General features: G+C 47.5%; 1 protein-coding gene across 1 annotated transcript in view; it reads left to right on the forward strand.

Annotated features, from left to right (window-relative positions):
• CIROZ (ciliated left-right organizer protein containing ZP-N domains) overlaps positions 1 to 16,528 on the forward strand; it is a 48,918-nt gene extending 32,390 nt beyond the window's left edge. The window contains exons 3-9 of the mRNA XM_075603500.1: positions 2,007 to 2,107; positions 3,409 to 3,507; positions 3,922 to 4,046; positions 10,798 to 10,941; positions 12,637 to 12,675; positions 15,585 to 15,725; positions 16,374 to 16,528. Of these exons, the coding sequence (XP_075459615.1) occupies positions 3,435 to 3,507; positions 3,922 to 4,046; positions 10,798 to 10,941; positions 12,637 to 12,675; positions 15,585 to 15,725; positions 16,374 to 16,511 (660 nt within the window). The 5' untranslated portion in view covers positions 2,007 to 2,107; positions 3,409 to 3,434 and the 3' untranslated portion in view covers positions 16,512 to 16,528. The remainder of the gene's footprint in view (positions 1 to 2,006; positions 2,108 to 3,408; positions 3,508 to 3,921; positions 4,047 to 10,797; positions 10,942 to 12,636; positions 12,676 to 15,584; positions 15,726 to 16,373) is intronic.
• Positions 16,529 to 19,758: the final 3,230 nt, after the last annotated feature.

The raw sequence follows: 19,758 nt of genomic DNA on the forward strand, positions 1-19,758 counted from the left end.
GTGTAATGATTGGATAAGACCTACTGTATATCAGCTCGTTATAAGTCATTTATTTCTTGCCTAATTTTTTTGCCTTCCGTTCTACAAAACCAACTGTGGTCGCCACCTTGAATGCCAGGCACCCGTGTTTCATGTCTGGAGACAACTTGTCAGACTTGTAATATCCTGGTATGGACTGTGAGGATTTGCTGCATGTGTCTGCACTGATTAAGCTGGGCCCTATCATTTTAAAGCAGCAGCCTGTGCTGATTGCCATTCTTTCTGCATTCTAGTTGTACTCGCTTTAAGAGATCTATTCGTACCCTTTTCAGAGCGTTTTTTTTTTTTTTTTTTTTTTTATAAATCTAAAGCTTTATTCAGAAAATAGAAGCTCTCAATAGAGCCCGCGGCAGTCTGAAAGTTACCATGGTCATCTCAGAAGCGAGAGATTAAGAAAACCATGTTTTATTAATATTAGAAAAACAATTAAAAAAATAAAAAGTGCAAGTGTGTGATCAGTGTCCAGGATAATTCTTTAACCCCGGCGGTGCTGAAAAGCTGCGTAATGCGGCAGGCGTACGCTTATAGGGTTCTATGTTATTATGGATGAGAAGTAAAGAGTGACGCACTGTGCTTATTTGCATGACATTACCCAGAATCCCTGGCTGCAGTGAAAGCGCTGTATACTAACAGATGATGGGGAAAGACCGGGTTGCAGACCTGTCTGAGACATGCAAACACAACACAAGTGGGATTTTTATTTACAGGATAATGCAAAAAGCAATACAATAAATTTTTAAAAATGGCACAGGTGTGAAGGTCTGTATTATAAACTATGTTTTTAAATGGCTAAAAAAATTGGCACTTTTTTCTGTCACAGAAAATGACAGAACCTAACACATAAAAACGGCAATTCTTCTCAGTTATTTGCCTCAAATATACCCCCAGCTCAGAGCTTTTGTGTAAACCTATGCGCCTTGTGTTAAAAGTATCAAACCTGATAAGAACGTTTCCCTAAGTACTCCTATTTTGGTGTAATTGCTGCTCAGGCAGATGCACTAATACTATACACCTCATACATCGACCCTGGCCCCCTGCAGATGCATTTACCAGAACACCCTCCTACTGTCTCTGTACGTTCTTCCTACCTACCAATTAGATTGTAAGCTCTTCGGGGCAGTGATTCCTTTTCCTAGTGTTACTTTTATGTCTGAAGTGCTTTTTCCCTTATGTGTTATATTATTATGCCCTGTGTATTACTGCTGGGGGGGGCGGCGGGCAATACCGCCGACACGGGGGGGGGGGGAGCGGGCAATACCGCCGACATGGGGGGGGGGGAGCGGGCAATACCGCCGACACGGGGGGGGCCTGCTTAAAATGTTTGTCCCGGGCCCCACGAGTTCTGTTGGCGGCCCTGCCTACAAGCCTCATGGTTGAGGAAACCTGATTGTAAAGTGTCTGCATGTAACCCAAGACAACCTGTCCTGTTGCTGCCTGAAATTCTGACTGTTTAATAAAAGTGAAAGCACAGTTCCCGGCGCCCTGTCCTATTGTTGCTCACCGTACCAGCCCGGCACGAAGTCCCAGTGCCTGAGATTTAAGGTACCTGCTGAGCATCACCCGCACACACATTGGGACAGCTTGGCGTGGCCCCTCTATTGGACGCTGGTAGAGGTGTTACATTTATGTAAAAAAAATATATATATGTTCTTAATCTGTAGCTTCTGAGGGTTACCACGGCAACCTTTACTTAACCCTTTCGGAGCGATCACGTGATCAGTTCCGGCTTCCGGCCGTCGGTTAGGGATCGGTGCTTTCGGTTGGGCAGAGCCCTTAAAACACGAGCAATGTCAGAAGGGCCCCCCCCGGGCCTCATATTTAAAAACAAAATACAAAACCTTTATCTCCAGAACAAAGCATCAGATGTAAAAAAATACCAAGTGGTGAAAAGGGGCAGGAAGAGCAATCAGCACCGGCGGATATCCTATTATTAATATAATCATGGTGACCACTTCCCCTTGTTTCAGGGCATTAAGCCTCCTGTGTGTCCTCTCTGCTGTGCCTTCAAGATCTTTCCCGTTTGAATATCGGAGGAGCTGGATTGACCCAATCACAGAAAGCTCATCTGGTAAGGTTCAGACCTCGTCATTACTACAGCGGGTGTGGGATTTTAATACATATATTCTGTGAGTATGCTAAGTAACCTCTGGCTGGTGATAATCTGTGAGTTGCTGAAGATAGGCTTTTAAAAAACAAAACCAGTGTAGGGAAGGGCAAAAAAAAAAAAGATTTATTCAAGTTTGTTAAAAAAAACAAAAAGGCAAAAAAACATTAGGGGGGATTAAGATTTTGTAAAGAAGGAGATGCATTGAGAAGTTGTTTAAAAAACAAAAACTTTTTTGCCTGCTATGTGGGATTGTCCCTTTAAACCTCTCCTTGGTTAAAATCCCCAGCTAATGTGGTGTTTTTAACCCTGCTCATGTGTAACCAATGGAATTGTTTTCCCACAGGTTACTATAACGCTGTGCACCAGCTTGCACGCGTCAGTGAATCTAGCTGCTGGCTTGATTAGGAATCACAGAGGACTAGGTTTAAATGGTCCTCATCTAAAGAATATTGCCCAACGACCATCAAAACTGCATGTCAAAATCCCAAATCAAACATAGCCTAAAATCCCAAAGCTAACTCCCAGAGAAAGCAGCAAAGTAGCCTCGGCAGGCATTAGGACCGGGGCAGTTACTGTAGCAGTGGGATTCTAAGCTCTGTTTGATTAGGGGTTTTAATTGAATGAAATGGAGTAGTTTGGCTATTTTCTTCCAAGCCACCTAGTTGCATTATACAGTTTAAATGAGGTTCCAGGGGAGCGTCGCCGAGTGCCCAAAAAAAGAGAAAACATTGGATAGTGTAATACTGTAGGATCGTGTCAAAGTATATATAAACGTGACAAATTCCTACTCACAAAAGTAGCAGGAACGCAAGCATGTGAATCAAATAAATTCTGTGGTGTAGCCCGTTCCGGAGGTTAGGTATATGGGTCAGCACATCTTAAGAAAGCAGAAAACAGCCATAGTGTAGATGGAAATACAATTTATAAAATGTAAAAGACAATTGGAGTAGAAACACTACTTCTACAAGACTTTTGGAACAGTCTTTTGTCGGGGTCGAGTGATAAGTTGTTTTTGCCTTTTACACACTTAATAATATTTATCACTGTTTATTACACTTTACATAATTTGTTTTTCACTTATATTTTTTATGCACTATATAATTTGATCACTGTCTGTGGTTTAGTAGAGCGCCATCTAGTGTTCTTTTACATTGCATTATACAGTTTACCTATTTTTCAGAGCACTGTGCAGGCGTGGAGCTCAATTCTTTATGTGGCAGAGCTGCAGCTACACATGCAATACCTGTTTCTCTCACCCACAGATAACGTTGAGTGTTTTCTGGACTATATGGAGCTCTGGCTGCTGCGGAGACAGATGGATGGGCTGCTACTTTGGCTGTCACGAGCGATGCGCTATCCAGGTAAAGGAACACATCGTTCATTTTCCTATTCTCTTGCCACGTGACACAAAGCAGGGGTGCGCAAACTGGGGCGGCGCGGCGGTTACTGAGGCCCCGCTCTTCCCCGAAGGCATTTAAATTAAATGCTGGGGATCACTCAAGGCCTCTGTAACTTTACTTACCTTAACTTTCCAGTGGTGCGTCAAGATGGCAACACGGCGTCAAATGACGCCCTGGGGTCACGTGACATCGCGTTGCCATGGCAACGTGATGTCACGACCCCGCTGCATCATTCGGAGCCGAGCAGGGTGGTGAGAGCAGGCAGTGGGGCGCAGGGAGAAGAGTTTGTGCACCCCTGAAATAAGGTATGGTAACTAATCTTGCTCCAATTGCCAGGAGAATGAATGGTAACCGTTTCATATTGCTGTATTACAGTAAGCCTCAGCTCTCTGGATCGCTCAAACCGCCTGCTGTCTCGATGCAGATACTTCCTGGAGACTGATTCCGATGGAAATGTTCTCTTCCGCGTGCATTACTCGGCCTGCAATGTGCAAATGGAGGTGAGATTGCACTGCCCCTGCAGGCATGTAATGTACACTTTCCATTAGCGGAACCACGGGGTAGATCCTCAGAAGTGCGCTAATTGGAGGTGTGACAGGGTGAAGTCAGCTACAAATAGTTATGCCTGGGAAACAGATGTCTGAGTCCTTCATCCAGCACTCAGAGGGTTAACCCAGTTGGAATGGTTGGGTAATCAGGAGGAAGCAGACACACCTGACAACAAGCATGATGAGATATATGGAAGCCATTGCTTGTAAGCAAGTGGTTACCTCTTACTACAGAACTATCCTAGACAACCTGCTATGCAGATGGATTCATAAACACAGTAAGAACTATTACTATTGTTTTCCTGACTGTTAAAGGTTTGGTAACTGGACATAGCCAGCCAGCCTGATAGATAGGGTTTGGATTGTGAGTAAGTTCTCCCAATGTGGAGTAGATGTTATTTTGCTGCTATATTTTGTGTTGCCTTAAAGGGACAGTGTGCCCAAATGTTTCTTTCTACTGTGGAGAAATAAAATCACTTAACTTTTGCTTTAACCTGAAACTACACGTGTGGACTATTGTCTGATCTAGCCTACAGGCCATCCTGCCACAGGAGGCAAATAACGTTATGTTACCTAATTAGGTAGCAGACTTTATTTTTTTCCTTCATTTAACAGGGATCTTTACAGCTAACCATATGCATAAATAATACCCGTTAGCAAAACCACCATTGTTACGTTACCTGTAGGAACGGGAATGATCGGGGCGCTGAGACTTGTTTTCCAAGACACTGCGCATGCGCATTGCTCAAACTTTCAGGCGAGTTAAGTTCAGCGCTATTAACAGATTTTGATGTGAGGTACCAAAAGCTAATTTCCATGAGTTCTCCAAATCTTCTGCCTTAGATTGTTATCTTGTTTTTTTTTTTTTACATCCGTGTTAAACTCCTGGAATCTCTGTAAATCAGTATTGCTCACCTGAGGATGAGAGAGAACTCTCGAAAGCTTGTCTTATAATATTAATGATTAGTCCAAATAAAAAAAGTTATCACCTAATACTGAAGTACTCATTTAGGCCAAGTCCATAGTGCAGGAGCGCGATGGAGTGCCTGGCGTTGTGCGCGCGCCGGTCGCCCGAGCGATCTGCGGACTTCAGCTCGCTCGCGATGGGGGTGTGTAATTTTGAGAAATGTATCATTTTTACACATTACATTTTCACTTAATTATATGGTATATAATGTAATAATAATTATATAAAGTACATCCATCTATACCTCAACAATATTAATTAATATTGTTGAGGTATGTTTGGATATACATTATTGTACACTTATACTTCATGCAGTCATTTTTACATTAGAGACTATTTTAGTTTACACAGACACAGCACTTTAATCACTAAAACCATAATATAGTTTATGATAACTTTCAGACATTTCTATGATCCCTAATATATATCTTTGTAGGACACATGTAACTTTTTGTCCTATACTCATTACATTTGCGTTTAGGTTATTCCAAGAAATAACTCAATGATAATTAGGGTCTGGATATGAGTGAGGGCGGCTTTTGGAAGGTGCCTAAGGGCCGTTCTATAGTGTGCACGTGACGCACGCTTTTTGTGTGTATGCTGTGAGCGAGTGAGGTACTATATGTGTGTGTGTGTGCGTGGGTATGTATGTGTGTGTTTAAATAAGTTTCGAAATAAATACTTTAATAATTGTTTTAATAACATTGTACGAACATACATACACACATATACACATATACATACATTTCCGCAGCGGTAGTGGCGCAAATTCTTTATTTTCTTCATCCTCCCCCCTGTCGGCCGGTTCCACGCTCACTGCCGCGCGCACAGCACCATTATAGAAAGGCTGACTAACCTCAGCCAACTAAAACTGCCGCGCGCGTGCACCCAGTATAGAACCGGACTAATATCGTAGCCTTATTATCATGTGCTAACAGTAACAGAGGTCTGAGGATCGCTGTTAGATAAACTGCAAGGTGCGTTAACATTTAAGGATCCGTTATTTTTAAGGAAAATGCCAGGGCATCATTGCACCTTTGGGGTTATGCATTATGGATACGTTAAATTGAGATAACAGCGACCTTCTGAGGATTTACCCCCAATTCAATAAAAAGCGTGTTGCAACATTTGTACCTCGTGTCTATGATATTTTGCAGGTTGTGATACCTTTTAATTGACCAACATATCAATCGATCTCTCAACTGGAGATGGGAAGCTTCAAGGGTCAATCCCTTCTAGGACCAAAGTGAATTTATGTCCGTGACTTGTTTAAGAGCTTATATATAGGTGACTGATGCATTGTATACCCAAATCTGACACCTATAAATATTTTAAACCGCAAATGAAAATATCACTTGTGAGCACATTCACGTCTCAGACCAGGTCTGCAACCCATTGTTTCCCCGTTATCTCCCAGCATACAGTGCTTCCACTGCAGCCAGGGATTCTGGGAAATCACTTGCAAATGGACACACAGTGTCACCTTTTGCTTCTAATCCATTTTAAGCTGTGAGATAATGGGGGGGAAAGGCAGGGTGGCAGACCTGTCGGAGACATGTGAACGTGCTCACCGGTGATCTTTGTATTTGCTGTACACTGTACGGTTGAAGGTTTTTACCCACCCAATTTTTTTTTTTTTAAATGTAAGTTGATTTGTAAACGGGATGAGCTGAGACCTGGGAGGGGTTTCACTTCCTCTGGCTGCTCCCTGTGTGTGTGTCACTGTGTGTACTCTGCAAGAGCTTGCACTGCCACAGATACCTCTCCACTTCTGTTTATTGTCTCTCTGATAAGGACGGGGTGAGATAATAAGGGCAACGATAGCACTTGATTGACAAACACTTCCCTATTCAGAAGCCCTTAAGAAGTTCAACTTGTAATGCGTGTACCCAAAAATGAAAGCAGCCAAACATTTGTTATTAACATGGCTAGATTTGTTTAGGGAAACCAATCAGACTGCCCCCCCCCATGGCTGGCTATGTGCAATTGCACGTGTTTAATACTTAGCACCTGAGGTTCATCACAGCAGGGCTGGCATCTCCCTCTGTGAATGAGTTGTTCAGAAGATTACATGAGGTATTGTCCACATCCATAGTTGAGTCGTTGAGAGAATAATAATCCTGATGAAGGGGTATTGTCCTCAGGTATCAGTGTGGGGTGTGAACAGATAGAGGATTGAAAGGTATTAAAGGATTTCCATTTGTTTTGTAGCAACACCCATACCTGATAATACAGCATATTTATCATAAATATATCCAGGAATACTACAGAACATTTACCTTTTCACTGATGGTATGTGTCCTTAAATTGTATAATCTTGTACGTGAGCACACAATCCCAGCAAGCTCTAACCCCAGAACCCACCACTATATATATATATATATATATATATATATATATATATATATATATAAACCATAATACTGAGTTAAGTTATGGTGAGTAAAAAAAGTGACAAAAACCCTCCACAGGAAAGCAAATATGCAAACAGCTATATTTGTATATATATATATATATATATATATATATATATATATATATATATATATATATATATATATATATATATATATATATATTAGTGTTCGACAAACCTATACATTTGCTCGCCCCGGGCGAGTGGATTTAACCCCCGGGCGAGTAAATATTGGCCCAAGCAGCACACGTTTGGTACTAGGTGGCGAGTAGATTTTTTTGTGTGGCGAGTAGATTTTAGAATAGAATAGATACACGGTACAGTGCCTAAATATATATGTATAAATATCTATTAAGTAAAATGGTCTTTTAGTTTTACATTTTTGGCCAAAATTGTTGTAAGCCCCTGAGCCAACGTCACGGCAGACCACAATTCAGGGGTCCCTAACGCTAATATAAATTCTTAATAACCTGTGTAATAACAGGAAGAATGATTTATAGTAAATCTGTCAATATTAGTTGTAAAGTTCTAAGTCTGATTGAAGCCTTTATTAACCTGTACATTACCAGGAAAAGCACTCTGTATTAGAGATGTCACAACCATCCTGCAAGCAAACAAGTTCCCCTGTGTGGAAGATGCTATGGAGTGAGCCCTTAACCATTTAAATGTGGGAGGGGGTGAGCTTAAATTAAGTAGGAGGTTGCCAACCTCCAATCAGCCAGGACTAGCTGAAACACAATTGTAAAATATACTGGACACCTAACAAGCTCCTATTGAACCCCCAAAATAACCACAACATATATATAAGCATATGAGTGTCACAGAGGAGTGCTACTGAGCATGGCAGTATATATATATAGCAGAAAATAGCCGTGTTAGTCCAGTTGCGATAGTGCAGAATAAATGAGTTAATTTATTATGAACTCATTTATTCTGCACTATGTGTGTGTGTGTGTGTGTGTGTGTGTGTGTGTGTGTTCGTGTGTGTGTGTGTTAAAAAAAAAGTGACAAAAGCCCTCCACAGTAAAGCATATAGCAAATGGAAATATTACATGCAAATGGGCGCACAGTAATATTTCTATTTGCTAAATATATATTTGTGTCAAAAGTAGTGCTACTGAGCATGGCCAAATGTATACATACAACAAAAGACAAAAATACCCAATGCCACATCCAATGTGACACAATATATAGTTAAATACAGGTAGTGTTAGGACCTGCATACTGGTCATGCCGTGACGTGGCTGCATACTGGTCATGCCGTGACGTGGCTGCATACTGGTCATGCCGTGACGTGGCTGCATACTGGTCATGCCGTGACGTGGCTGCATACTGGTCATGCCGTGACGTGGCTGCATACTGGTCATGCCGTGACGTGGCTGCATACTGGTCATGCCGTGACGTGGCTGCATATTGGTCATGCCTTGACGTGGCTGCATACTGGTCATGCCGTGACGTGGCTGCATACTGGTCATGCCGTGACGTGGCTGCAGGCTTATAACGCTTTGGCCAAAAGGTTTAACTAAATGGCCCTTACTCAGGAGAATACTAACATGGAAGTATTTAACTACAGCTGAACCCCGTTATAACCTGGTCCACGGGGGCCACCCGATCAGACCGTGTTATAACCGAAATCGCGCTAATTTTAAAACAATGGCCGCCGCGCGCCCGATCGGCCCCAGCACGTTTCCCCAGAAGCCCCAGCACGATCCCCCAGAAGCCCCACCACGATCCCCCAGCCAGCACTTACCCCAGCAGCCCCACCATGATCCCCCAGCCAGCACTTACCCCAGCAACCCCAACACGATCCCCCAGCCAGCACTTACCCCAGCAACCCCAGCACGATCCCCCAGCCAGCACTTACCCCAGCAGCCCCACCACGATCCCCCAGCCAGCACTTACCACAGCAGCCCCACCACGATCCCCCAGCAGCCCCACCACGATCCCCCAGCCAGCACTTACCCCAGCAGCCCCACCACGATCCCCCAGCCAGCACTTACCCCAGCAGCCCCACCACGATCCCCCAGCCAGCACTTACCCCAGCAGCCCCACCACGATCCCCCAGCCAGCACTTACCCCAGCAGCCATACCACGATCCCCCAGCCAGCACTTACCCCAGCAGCCCCACCACGATCCCCCAGCCAGCACTTACCCCAGCAGCCATACCACGATCCCCCAGCCAGCACTTACCCCAGCAGCCCCACCACGATCCCCCAGCCAGCACTTACCCCAGCAGCCCCACCATGATCCCCCAGCCAGCACTTACCCCAGCAACCCCAACACGATCCCCCAGCCAGCACTTACCCCAGCAACCCCAGCACGATCCCCCAGCCAGCACTTACCCCAGCAGCCCCACCACGATCCCCCAGCCAGCACTTACCCCAGCAGCCATACCACGATCCCCCAGCCAGCACTTACCCCAGCAGCCCCACCACGATCCCCCAGCCAGCACTTACCCCAGCAGCCATACCACGATCCCCCAGCCAGCACTTACCCCAGCAGCCCCACCACGATCCCCCAGCCAGCACTTACCCCAGCAGCCCCACCATGATCCCCCAGCCAGCACTTACCCCAGCAACCCCAACACGATCCCCCAGCCAGCACTTACCCCAGCAACCCCAGCACGATCCCCCAGCCAGCACTTACCCCAGCAGCCCCACCACGATCCCCCAGCCAGCACTTACCCCAGCAGCCCCACCACGATCCCCCAGCAGCCCCACCACGATCCCCCAGCCAGCACTTACCCCAGCAGCCCCACCACGATCCCCCAGCCAGCACTTACCCCAGCAGCCCCACCACGATCCCCCAGCCAGCACTTACCCCAGCAGCCCCACCACGATCCCCCAGCCAGCACTTACCCCAGCAGCCCCACCATGAGGCATAGAGGGAGGTGGCAGGAGGGAGGCGCCGGCAGCCCCAGCACGTTCCCCAGCAGCCTGAGCACCACCAGAGGTAGGTGTGTGTGTGTGTGTGTGTGTGTGTGTGTGTGTGTGTGTGTGTGTGTGTGTGTGTGTGTGTGTGTGTGTGTGTGTGTGTGTGTGTGTGTGTGTGTGTGTGTGTGTGTGTGTGTGTGTGTGTGTGTGTGTGTGTGTCACACCGCGTTATAGTGGATCTCGCTATAACGGGGTTGAGCTGTATGTATTTTGTCACATTGTCATATTTGGTATCTTTTGTCTTTTGTTGTAATCCTGCATGTGCATGTTTATTTATACTCTGAATGCAGCTCGTAATTCTTCATGCAAAATAGTTTGTGTATTAAAGCTTTGGTTATCTGAATATTAACAACTCTCACTTTTTCTGTTACTTCTTGCATCCTACAGAAAGGATTCCATGTATTACAAATACACCTGGTCAAGAAGACTCCACTGGTAAATGGCCGAAGCGACCGCTACACCATGAAATGTCCAGCAATGACTGCAGCATTGGGCAGAGAGAGGGTGCGCTGTGAGCCAGACTATGTGCAGGTATGAGATGAAGGGCCGGCTGAGAGTTTGACAGGACCCGGTGCAGTAGGAGTATGGCTGGGCCTCTTATGTTCCCCGGAGTCCACATCTCATGTGATGTCGCGTTGTCATGGAGATGTGTCGTCCCATGTTACCAGGAGGAGATGTCGGAACTTACAGAGGCCCCCGTGCTCTCCCCTTTCTTCAGGGACCTTTGCACTGGGGACATCAGCAGGTGGGGTACCATCTGTACCCTGAATTTCTGGGGACCCCAGGGGGTCTAAGGTCGACCATGCTGGGAGTGTTTGCAAAGTTTTTGGGGGGCTGTGGTGCTCGCTGCTCTCTGCCCTGCTGATCCGACTGGGATCAGGGGTACTGGTAGGGTGCCGATCACGCCTTGAGTTGTGAAGCTATGGTGCAGAGACGATGCTGCGCTGGTGCCCCTTGCAATCATTGGTCTCTGTCAGGAGACATTCCGCCTTTGTGGGGCAGAGCGTGTGGCCTCTGTAGCCACGGGGGTCGGTGCAGTTGCACCGAATGCACCACCATCACGCCGGCTCTGGATGTATGGAGTCTGTGTTCTAAAATCACTGAGCCACATATATGCCCTTCGGTACAGTCACCGCTACGTAGGACATGGATATTAAGCAGGGATAGATTTATTGTGTATTTCATAATGTCAAAAATGCCGACCAACATAGGACCAAACGGAATAAATAGTATTGGTGCAGGGCCGGGCCTTGGGGCAGGATGGCCTCTTTGGGGCACGCACCTTCGGGTCCCCGCACTTCCTCCTCTCCCTCCTGTCGGTGCCGGTATCCAACTTTCACCCGACTGGAGGTTGGAAGGTGGATCCCGGCACCGACAGGAGGAGGAGGGCTTCTGGTCTAGGTAAGTCCCCCCCTCTTTTTTTACAGGGGGGGCCCCGCTGCCAGCGTGCCGCCTTGGGTTCCCCCCCAAAGTCTAAGGCCGGCCTGATGCCTTTAAAAATCAGCCCAGCAATTAGTATGGCAAATGCGGCACTCTAATCCGTGCTACTTGCTGGCAGCAAATGAGTTAAAGGATTGAAAACAACTGGTTTCTAAAGATCCCTTCTTGTCATTTTGGCTAAAGAGTAGAGATGTGTAAAACTGTCCAAACGGCATGTAAGCATTCCCATCCCAGCCTCGGCTATTTTCACAACTCCAAAGGGTCAAATTTCACATGGTTTGCGACTAGATGCAAACGTTTTGCACATCAGACACCTGCAGTCTTTTTGTCTTCCAACACCTGTAAGCACGAGAGAAAGACGTGCAGTGAGTTAGATGGGCAAATGTAATGCTACTTACGCTTAAAGGTCACTATCGCTGCCAATTGTCTGGTTTTGATAGTCTAAGGCTGCGATTATTGTAGGCGCGCGTGCGACAGAGCGCATGGCGTCACGAGTGATGGGTGCACTGCGATGGGGCGATTGGGGAGGCGTGACGGATGCGTCACCAGGGTGGTTCGTCCTCATTGGCTGAACCGCTCACGTGATACGGCCGCCGTGCGGAAAAAAAAAAATCATTTATAGTTTGAGAAATCTGCCACCCGGTCGCTCTGCATCGCACTCGCGCGCACTATGGCTGCCCTCATTCAGGTACACATATGTGTTCTCGCGCGCACCATCACGGTTACTATAATCTCGGCCTAACTCTCCATTCAGATCATGACGTTTCCTCTCCTTGGTTCTTGCAGGTGTCCCGACCCATGCCTTTGAGATACTCCAAAGATCAGGTAAACGCTACCAATGCATCGACAACCTGACTGTAGTTCACCGTCGCGGTCTGAATAAATGAAATGAACATCTTCCCTTGGAAGGGAAAAAAAAAAAAAAATGGCGTGGGTTTGTCCTTTCAGGCCCTTGGAGAAAGGAAAGAGACATTACTCAAAAACATTACATGACACAGCTCCTTAAATATGAGCCCATTGAGACGCGTCTCATGTTATAAAAAAAAAAAAATGCCGCTCCGAACAAAAAGTAAGCGGGGCCAGACAAAAAAAATTCTAAGCAGCATCATAAAAAAGAATCATGGCAGCAGAGACACAAAGACAACTTTGCTGCAATCTGCTTTCCCTAAGGGCACGACATATATCTGCATGGAATGGGTTTTTTTAACATTAGGATTGGTAATTTATTCAGAGTTTGCAGCTGATGTTCTTCTGCGTGGCAGAAAATGGACAGTGCCAAAATTGAGCAAGAATGGGGAAAACACTCATTATTATTTTTTTCTAACTTTATTTTTATTAGGGGTTTCGGGATACAAAATGAAAGAGGGGGGGGGGGGCAGTTATATAATGCATAGTGCCAACAGCCATTGTATAACATGTAGGAAAACACTATTTAAATATAATATATATATATATATATATATATATATGTATATATATATATATATATATATATATATGTATACGTTACCGTTCCGAGGTCTGGTAAGCAAGAGACAGCACTCAATTGTAGAAGTATTAAAAGTGTATTAGTGATGGCAGTGATACATCAAGAAACCCAACGTTTCGGTCCTCCAGAATGGGACCTTCCTCAGGGAAATACATATATATCTCAAAGAATTACCTAGGCACAAACAAAAGGGGAGAGCACTTACTTCTTCTCTCCCCCTTTGTTTGTGCCTAGGTAATTCTTTGCTATACAAACTTTCTCGGAACCTGTGGAGCCGTGGACCTAATTGGCCGCAGGAAAATAGGGACAGATAGACATCAAGGGTTAGCACCTCCCATTGTATTTAAATGCCTGTAGCATTATATTGTACACTCTAATTTTTATAGATAATGGTTTTAGGTTGTGCTGTTGTGTGTGTGTGTGTGTGTGTATATATATATATATATATATACCATTTCACTTTGATGGGAGTGCCAGCTGCCCCCCTGTTCTATATAATATTATATAGAACAGGGGGGCAGCTGGCACTCCCATCAAAGTGAAATGGTATGGTGCCTGTCCAGTAGAAATAAACAGAGAAAGCAGTCATCCCTAGCAAGAGAAGACAAAGGACAGCACTCAAGGATAAACAGCAACAAAAAAAACTGTATTCAGATGGTACAGCACAAACAAGACCTTGTCTCTTCTCTTGCTAGGGCTGATCTCTCTCTCTCTCTCTCTTCTCTTCTCTTCTCTCCTCCCCTCCTTGCTCGACTTAAAAAGGAGTAGTTGCACAGGTGTATGTAGAAGTGCAGGTGTTGTGCACTGGACTCTATTTACCTGGCTCTCAGGGGCTGCATGTGTAAGCTTGAGGTAGTTGTGGATAATATGATGAAGGGCGCCAGAGACTTTTAGTTGAAGACAAATAGACATTCTTTATTTACAAACAGGACTGGTTTTCAGACATAGTTGATGCTTTCCTGGATCCCACACAACTGGTACAGGGAGGTCCGTATGGCTTTGTCATCTTCCAGGGTACCTCCTTAGTGGGAGGAAGGTACCCTTTATATCCTAAATACCAGAAGATTGTACAGACTCCTAGGGACTACTTTTAGGGGGTGCTTACTTTCTGGGTTCCCATTCCCCGTCATCCTGCACGAATCCCTTCAAATCGTGCCTGCAGTGCCTTGGCGTGGAAATGCTGAACCGACAAATCCAATGTGGTACATGCCACTGGGGAGTCACTCTCAATAGTGCCCCAGTTGGGGGGTACACACGCATTGTCCCCCCAGTATCACTGGTATAGAAAGGCTGGTTCGTTTGGTAGTGGCCCTAAGACTAAAAGGGGCATTTTCCCTAGTATAGATAAAATAACAAAAGAGGACTTCACTCATATGTAACAGGTTACATATAAAACATGAACACAGTGAGACCCCCACCTCTTCCTTCATGATGTCACTTAGGATCCTCCTGGGATCTAAAGCCTTAGGCCCCCCACTCCCAATATTTATATGCCAAGGTGACATCATAGATCACCATAGTTACATGGATGCGTCCGAACCCTTAAACCTGCTCCCATTCTGAGTAGGTACTTTCTGGAAGGTGGGCGGAGCCTAATTGTCAGTTGCACTATTTGCAACATTTAGTTAAAGGTTATTGCACATGGCAACAACCTACTAAAATTAACCTCTTACGTGAAAACTAGAATTGTAATCCTACAGGGGGGTTACACTTATATATACTGTATTTTTTAAATCATTGATTACCCAAATAAATATTTAATTACACAGGTCTTATTCCGATTACTTACATGAGAAGAAAAGGTGTCCATTTTAAAATTGGGTAAACATTTCAAAAAACGAAAAACAAATTTCAAGTGGGTGCTTTGGAAGAGATAAACATGGAAGGGGAGTCTTACTGTAAGTTGCTTATAATAATTGCTAAACATCTTCATCAGCAGAAATGTGTATTGTCAGATGCAGTCAAGGGGCTGTGCTCTTTATTTCATTGGAGCTTTGTTGGTTGGACAAATGGCTTAATTTGAGCATGATGGAGTTTGGAGAGGTTTTGCTCAACATATACAGTATGTGCTCTGTAGCCCATTGGAATAACCAAGCTGGAGGGCAATGGTGAATAAGGAAATGCCAGCGATGACTCTCTGTATTGGCAACATTTGACTGACGGCTTGTGGCAGTCGTTATTTGTGAAGATGTGGTTATTATATACTGTATCTGTGATAACTCAATCTTCTCTCCGCCTTGCTCAGACTCACTGGTTTCTGTCCTTTCGTGGTGAGCTGGTGACCTCGGTGGAAGATGCCAGTTTAATTGGCATGGAGGTGGAGATTACCAACTCCAGTGTGACAGTGAGAGGCCTCCGAGGGCACCTACTGATGAAGACTGAGGAGGTAAATCAGGCCCGTCATTAGCTTGGGGGAACAATGATTTAATCCGACTGCAAGACTCGGGCCGCACCATCAGAGGGGCGGAAGGAAAAAATTAAATATATAGTATGTACAGTATAATCTACATATACACTTTTTGTTTCTAGAGCTTTCCTTATTAAAAATATGTCAATGTAGCTGGCATCACTCTCCCCAACCCCCCATTCCCTCCCTGTGTCTCCCCTGCCCTCTCTCTCCCCCATCCCATTTCTCTCCCCATAACTTCTCTCTCTCTCCTCTCTTTCACCCATCGTCTCTCTCTCTCCTCCGCACCCCATTTTTCTCTCTGCTCCCTCCCCCCCTCCATCTCCTCTGTCTCTCTCTCTTTCCCAAACAACATACCTCCTTTCACCAGAAAGAACAGCCAAACAAGCTCCCAACCACTCGAGCTTTGGGCCGCATTACAAAGTTGATTGGGCCGTGTCTTTGACAGGCCTAAGGTAAAGGGGAAAGGAAGGATATAACATTGGGAATTAGGGAAAGTTACAAAGATGGAAAATTAATAAGATAAGGCATATGATGGAAAGGAACATTTGTTAAAGGCAGGGGAATTCTCCAGCTTCTAATTATATTTCCTAATTATAACATAATAACCTTATTATTTGTCACCAGCGTATGGAGAGACAGACTGATGTTCTTCCCCTCTGGTTGGCTCATGGATTTTATGCATATTCCCTTGAAGCCTCCTGCCCACTTGGTAAGTGCTCAGATTCTTCCTGGGAGAGTACAGAAGTAAGGAAGCATCACTAAAGCTGAAACATACCTCCTTCAATATTCATATGGTTCAAACTCAATATTAATATTAATAGCAAAGTATTTTCTTAATTTAGATTGTAAACTCTTTGAGGCAGGGACTATTGTTCCTATTGTTACTTTCATGTCTGAAGCGCTTATACCCACTATGTGTTATATTATTATGTCACGTGTATTACTGCTGTGAAGTGCTCTGTACATGGATGGCGCTATATAAAGAAATAAATACATAAAAGGAAAAAATACTGTTGCGCCTGTTTAGAGTACTCAAGTGTGAAATAACTAAAACATAGATTGTAAGCTCCACGGGGCAGGGACCTGTGCCTGCAAAATGTCTCTGTTAAGCGCTACGTAAAACTAGCAGCGCTATACAAGAACATGCTATTATTATTATTTTTAAGTGAGAACCTCAAACTTATATGAATACTACACTAACTGAATAGTGTCTATAAAACTAGCTAAAGTGGTGATGCAAAACAAAAACAAACATACAAACAAGACATGAACAGAGAGGGAATAGATGGGAATGTGACACACAAACAGAAAACAAACATATTTTTATAAATATACTAGCTGAGAGACCCGGCGTTGCCCGGGATGTAATGTTCCCGCTCCTCTCTCTCTCTCTTCCCCCCTCTCTCTGTTTGTCCCCCATTCACATCAATCCAGTCTCCCCCCTCCCTCCTTTACAGCTTCATGCAGTGTGTGCGCGCGCGTCAGTGAGTCTGACGCAGAAACACAAACACGCACAGACTGAGTGACTGACGCACACACAGTCAGTGTGTGCGTGTGTGTGCGCGTGCGTCAGTCAGTGTGTGTGTGCGTGCGTGCGTCAGTCAGTGTGTGTGGGGGTGTGTGCGCGCGCGTCAGTCGGTGTGTGTGTGTCAGTCGGTGTGTGTGTGTGTGTGCGCGCAGTCAGTGTGTGTGTGTCAGTCAGTGTGTGTGTCAGTCAGTTAGTGTGTGCGCGCGTCAGTCAGTGTGTGCGTCAGTCAGTCAGTGTGTGTGTCAGTCTGTCAGTGTGTGTGTGTGTGTGAGTCAGTGTGTGTGTGTGAGTCAGTGTGTGTGTGTGAGTCAGTGTGTGTGTGTGTGTGTGTGTGAGAGTCAGTGTGTGTGTGTGTGTGTCAGTCAGTGTGTGTGTGTGTGTCAGTCAGTGTGTGTGTGTGTGTGTGTCAGTGTGTGTGTGTGTGTGTGTGTGTGTCAGTCAGTGTGTGTGTGTGTGTCAGTCAGTGTGTGTGTGTGTCAGTCAGTGTGTGTGTGTGTGTGTCAGTCAGTGTGTGTGTGTGTGTGTGTCAGTCAGTGTGTGTGTGTGTGTGTCAGTCAGTGTGGACAGGAGGGGGGGGACGAACAGTGGACAGGAGGGGGGGGACGAACAGTGGACAGGAAGGGGGGGACGAACAGTGGACAGGAGGGGGGGGACGAACAGTGGACAGGAGGGGGACGACGAACAGTGGACGGTGGGGGGGACAGTAGAGAGGAGGGGGGGGACGGACAGTAGACAGAGGGGGGGGACAGTGGACAGGAGGGGGGGACGGACAGTGGACAGGAGGGGGGGGGGACGGACAGTGGACAGGAGGGGGGGACGAACAGTGGACAGGAGGGGGGGGACGAACAGTGGACAGGAGGGGGGGGACGAACAGTGGACAGGAGGGGGGGGACGAACAGTGGACAGGAGGGGGGGGACGAACAGTGGACAGGAGGGGGGGGACGAACAGTGGACAGGAGGGGGGGGACGAACAGTGGACAGGAGGGGGGGGACGAACAGTGGACAGGAGGGGGGGGACGAACAGTGGACAGGAGGGGGGGGACGAACAGTGGACAGGAGGGGGGGGACGAACAGTGGACAGGAGGGGGGGGACGAACAGTGGACGGAGGGGGGACGAACAGTGGACGGTGGGGGGGACGGACAGTAGACAGGAGGGGGGGACGGACAGTGGACAGGAGGGGGGGGACGAACAGTGGACAGGAGGGGGGGACGGACAGTGGACAGGAGGGGGGGGACGGACAGTGGACAGGAGGGGGGGACGGACAGTGGACAGGAGGGGGGGGACAGACAGTGGACAGGAGGGGGGGGACGGACAGTGGACAGGAGTGGTGGGACAGTGGACAGGAGGGGTGGGACAGTGGACAGGAGGGGGGGCAGTGGACAGGAGGGGGGGGGCAGTGGACAGTGGACAGGAGGGGGGACAGTGGACAGGAGGGGGGGCAGTGGACAGGAGGGGGGGCAGTGGACAGGAGGGGGGGCAGTGGACAGGAGGGGGGGGGCAGTGGACAGGAGGGGGGGGCAGTGGACAGGAGGGGGGGGCAGTGGACAGGAGGGGGGGCAGTGGACAGGAGGGGGGGGCAGTGGACAGGAGGGGGGGCAGTGGACAGGAGGGGGGGCAGTGTCGCACACACACAGTCACACACAGTCACATACACACACACACACACACACACACACACACACACAGTCACAGACACACACATGTCTCAGTCCCGTGATGCGCCCTTTCTCAGTTCCGTGCGGCGCCGCAGGGGGGGGGAGCGACACACGCGACACCTACCTGTACTTCCGGCCGCCGCCATCTTCTCACTCGGCGCCGTGAGGGAGGAAGAGGGTCCGCCATCTTACGCGCCGCGTGGCAGCTTGTTCCCCCGCCGGGGAGGGAGTGGAGCGGGAGGTGAGTGGAGCTGGAGGGAATGGAGCGGGAGGGAGTGGAGCGGGAGGGAGTGGAGCGGGAGGGAATGGAGCGGGAGGGAATGGAGCGCGAGGGAGGAAGGGGGTCCGCCATCTTACGCGCCGCGTGGCAGCCTGCCTGTTCCCCCGCCGGGGAGGGAATGGAGCGGGAGGGAGTGGTGTGTAGCGGGAGGGAGTGGTGTGTAGCGGGAGGGAGGTGAGTGGAGCGGGAGGGAGGGAGTGGAGCGGGAGGGAGGTGAGTGCGGGAGTGGAGCGGGAGGTGAGTGCGGGAGTGGAGCGGGAGGGAGTGGTGTGTAGCGGGAGGGAGTGGTGTGTAGCGGGAGGGAGTGGTGTGTAGCGGGAGGGAGTGGTGTGTAGCAGGAGGGAGGTGAGTGGAGCGGGAGGTGAGTGCGGGAGTGGAGCGGGAGGGAGCGGTGTGTAGCTGGAGGGAGTGGTGTGTAGCGGGAGGGAGTGGTGTGGAGCGGGAGGGAGTGGAGCGGGAGGGAGGTGAGTGCGGGAGTGGAGCGGGAGGGAGGTGAGTGCGGGAGTGGAGCGGGAGGGAGGTGAGTGCGGGAGTGGAGCGGGAGG

The sequence above is a fragment of the Ascaphus truei genome, chromosome 6 (assembly GCF_040206685.1).
Source record: "Ascaphus truei isolate aAscTru1 chromosome 6, aAscTru1.hap1, whole genome shotgun sequence".
NCBI lineage: Eukaryota > Metazoa > Chordata > Amphibia > Anura > Ascaphidae > Ascaphus > Ascaphus truei.